Genomic DNA, 4,172 nt, shown 5'->3' on the forward strand with positions numbered 1-4,172 from the left:
AAAAAAAAAAAAAAAAAAGAAAAGAAAAGAAAAAAGTTAGCCAGGCATCATGTGTCCCAGCTACTAAGGAGGCTGAGGCAGGAGGATCACTTGAGTCCAGGAGTTAGAGGTTGCAGTGAGCTATGATGATCACACTGCACTCTAAGCTGGATGACAGTGCCAACACCATTTTTAAAAGTACATAAAGACTCAGCACCTATAGCTCAAGCAGTTAAGGTGCCAGCCACATACACCAGAGCTGGCAGATTTGAATCCAGCTCGGGCCTGCTAAATAACGACAACTATAACCAAAAAATAGCTGAGCTTTGTGGCGGGCACCTTTAGCCCCAGCTACTTGGGAGGCTGAGGCAGGAGAATGGCTTAAGCCCAGGAGGTAGACACTGCTGTGAGCTGTGACACCATAGCATTCTACCCAGGGTGACAGCCTGAGGCTCTGTCTCAAATAAATAAATAAATAAAATTAAAAAGTACATAAATAGACCAGGCTCAGTGGCTGACACCTATAATCCTAGCAGTCTAGAAGGCTGAGGTGGGTGGACTGCCTGAGCTTACAGGTTCAAACCAGCCTGAGCAAAAGGGAGATCCCGTCTCAAAAAATAGCTGGGTATTTTGGAGGGCGCCTCTAGTCCCAGCTAATCAGGAGGCTGAGGCAGGAGAATCGCTTAAACCCAAGAGTTTGAGGTTGCTGTGAGCTATGATACCACAGTACTCTACCCAGGGTGACAGAGGGAGACTCTTGTCTCCAAAAAAAAAAAAAAGAGGAAAGAAAGAAAAAATAACCCACTATATTAGGCTGAGAATGGTGGCTCACACCTGTAATCCTAGCACTTTGGGAAGCTGAGGTGGGAGGATTTCTTGAGCTCAGGAGTTTGAAAACAGCCTGAGGAAGAGTCCTAGTCTCTACTAAAAACAAAAAGATCAGCTGGGAGTCACAGTGCACCTATATGTCCAGCTACTTAGGAGGCTAAGGCAGGAAGATCCCTTGAGCCCAAGAGTTTGAAGCTGTAGTAAACTATGATAGTGTCACTGTACTACAACCAGGGCAACAGAGCAAGACCCTGCCTTAAAAAAAAATAAAAATAGGGCAGTGCCTGTGGCTCAAAAGGGTAGGGCACTGGTCCCATATGCAAGAGGTGGTGGGTTCAAACCCAGCCCCAGCCAAAAAATACTGCAAAAAATAAAATAAATAAATATATATACATATATATATTTATACACACACACTTCTCTATATGATAGACTTCAAACATTTTCCTATATAAACATCAAGCATTAATATAAACATATATACACAATTTTCTCATTTTCTGCATAACAGTGATTTAGACGTTGGGAAATCCATTATATCTTTAAGGCAATAAACCAATGACAAAGTTTAAAAAAAAATACTAAGAAAAGTCATCCTTCAACACCTCACCCCAGTATTATTATAAATTTTACTCTACCAACATTGACATGATGTTTTATGCCTACAAGCTAGATAATAATGCATCAAACATCTAGTTATCACTGCAGAGCAAAAAATAAAACTAATTTTTATTATAAAAAGGCTAACCTGCATACAACCTGTAGTGGTTAAAACAAATATAAAATTTTACTTAACTAGATCTTGCTCATCAAACTCTAAGAACATTAACAGTGGAAGCTGCATTTAACAAATTACCAAATAAAGTTTAAGTCTGCTAAAAAAGGGAACTAACATTCTAACCTCCTTTCAAAATGACAAACTAGAACTGCAAAATTACGCTCAGGCACATGGAGTACTCTTCTCTCAAATCACTCCACAGAGAACTTCATCATTTGCTCCGCCCTCTAATAACTCATGCAAAAAAAGTTCAGCACCATCAGAGAGAAGCAAGACAGAATTCATAGAATGGCCTAGGGCCTTTTCTCCAGGCGATGAGGGAATCTGTGTGCGCCCTTCGCAGAGGTCTAAAGGGGAAAAACAAAAAAACCCTAGGCCTAGGTTTTGGGGGACAATGACACCCCCAGACAGATCTTCTTTCAAAGAAGTTTCTGCCGCCATCCCTATTTTATCAGCAGGAGGCCCTGGCGCCATCGTCTCAGTCTTTATGATTTTATTATGGGGAGGTGGGAAATGGCACGTAGGGATTCCTCCGGGCCTCCTCTATTAAGCTTGGGGGTTCCCCCTCATTCTTCTATCAAAGCCTCAGTCCCTAAGGTACACACCAGCAGCCCCCGCTTCTGGCGGCCTAGCCCCTATGATGCGTAAAAGCACTGCATAACCCACGAGCCTCGCGGTGAAGGCGGGAGGCCCCGAACTCGACAGGGCCACAGAGATGGCTTCGAGGGGCCCAGAGAGAGAAGGGCAGGCCAGGGACGGGGTGGGGGTGGAGATAACCTGGCCAGGGAAGAAAGGGAAAAAGAGGTGAGGAGAAGCACTGCCCTTCAAGGCTACAAGAGAAGAGGAGATGAAGATGATGAGGAAAAGGAGGGCGGTGGCCCGGGTGCGGCCCCCCACTCCTCCCGCCCCCAGGTCCCCGGGCCGTTGGAGGCGGACGGGCTCGGCCCATTCCCTGTTCTGGACTGGCAAGAGATGGGGGGGGTGGGTCTCCCTCCACACTGCGAGGACACCCAGATCGAGAGTATGGGGAGCGCGGGGGTCTGTCTCCCGCCTGAACCCGGAGACCCCCGACACCGTCGTCGCCTCTTCCTCAGGAGGGAGGACAGGAGCTGTGGGTAAAGCTCTAGGGAGGAAGGCATGAAGGTAAGGGGCAACCTGGGGCAGAACCTCCGCCCGCTCGGGACCCCTCTCTCTACCTTCCGGTAACCGCGTCTCTTACCGGTGATGGCGGTGAACTGCTGAATTAACCCCTTCAGCGCCGAGGACGCCGCGGAGCCCCCGTGGGCAGCCATCTTACCGCCGCCGCCGCCGCCGCCGAACAACAACACAGACACACACGGGCCTCCCTCCCCCACCTCGCCGCGCGGTTTGCGCAGGCTCACTGACCGCCCCCAGGCTCCGCCCCCCGCCCCCAGTGGCCTGCGCAGGCGCACTTCCCCATCGGTCCCGAGCGCTCTCCGGTCTCCGCTCTCGCGGTTGGCTGTTCAGTTACTGCCTGCTCAGGGCATCCTTTTTGCAATCACTGGTCCCTTCCTCTCGGAACTCGAAGGCCAGCCTCGTAATCGCGGTATCGATTCCTAGTTTTCCAAGGAAGCCTTGGTCTCGGCAGGTAGTAGGTCTTCGCATTTCAGCTTCACTGGCTTTATTGACACACTGCCGATGACAGTACTTTCTTTTTGCAGCTCCACCGCACTCTTCCAGCTTTCCTTCACCTCCCAACAAAACACAAATCTTACATCCCTGCTCTGAAACGACTCTCATACCCGCTCCCCAACTCAGTGGTTCAGCTAACCGAGTGCGGCGACCCAGCCATCAGGGGTGAAACACAAGAACCCCTAATGCCAAGAAAAGCATGAAGGACGGGGTCTGACACATAGTAGGTTTTAATAGAAACTGTTGTAAGGTCTGCTTTCCTTCAATAAATTTATCAACACATCTCCCTTCCGAGTATTAATTTCTTCACAAAGCCAGGAGTTGCTGTTAATGTTAAAAATGTGTGTAAGTATATACAGTAGAGGAAAGAAAATGTATAAAAAGGAAACTACATAAGTGTCTTTAATATGCTGATAATGGTTACTGCTAGAGAGGAGAGCAGTAAGGACCACAGGGAAAGAGAACTTTAAGGATTTGAAGGGTTGTTGGGGGAAGGGGGTTGTTTTGTTTTTGTTTTGAGAATGCCATGGCCTCAGCCTAGTTTACAGCAACCTCAAACTCCTAGGTTCCAGTGATCCTCCTGCCTCAACCTCTGGAGTAGGAGCGACTACAGGCATTCACCACCAAGCCTGGCTAATTTTCCTTTTTTTTTCTATTGAGACAGAGTCACACTGTCGCCCTGGGTGGAGTACTGCAGCATCATAGCTCACAGCAACCTCAAACTCCTGATCCTTTTGCCTCAGTCTCCCAAATTGCTGGGACTACAGGCACCTGCGAACTGACTAGTTTTTCTATTTATAGTAGAGATGGGGTCTCACTTTGCTTAGGCTGGTCTCCAATTCCTGAGCTCTGGTGCTCCACCCACCTTAGCTCCCAGAGTGCTTGAATTACAAGCATAAGCCACATGAGGCCTCCAATTTTCTTTTTTTTTTTT

General features: G+C 48.0%; 1 protein-coding gene and 1 pseudogene across 1 annotated transcript in view; one reads left to right on the forward strand and one right to left on the reverse strand.

The window, feature by feature from the left end:
• Window positions 1–2,947, reverse strand: part of UBXN7 (UBX domain protein 7) — a 65,167-nt gene extending 62,220 nt beyond the window's left edge. Inside the window, exon 1 of the mRNA XM_003792667.3 lies at window positions 2,805–2,947. Within this exon, the coding sequence (XP_003792715.1) occupies window positions 2,805–2,877 (73 nt within the window). The 5' untranslated portion in view covers window positions 2,878–2,947. The remainder of the gene's footprint in view (window positions 1–2,804) is intronic.
• On the forward strand, window positions 2,071–2,832 carry LOC111726294 (annotated as a pseudogene).
• Window positions 2,948–4,172: the final 1,225 nt, after the last annotated feature.

The sequence above is a fragment of the Otolemur garnettii genome, unplaced genomic scaffold, assembly GCF_000181295.1.
Source record: "Otolemur garnettii isolate 467f Iridium unplaced genomic scaffold, OtoGar3 scaffold00060, whole genome shotgun sequence".
Taxonomy (NCBI): domain Eukaryota; kingdom Metazoa; phylum Chordata; class Mammalia; order Primates; family Galagidae; genus Otolemur; species Otolemur garnettii.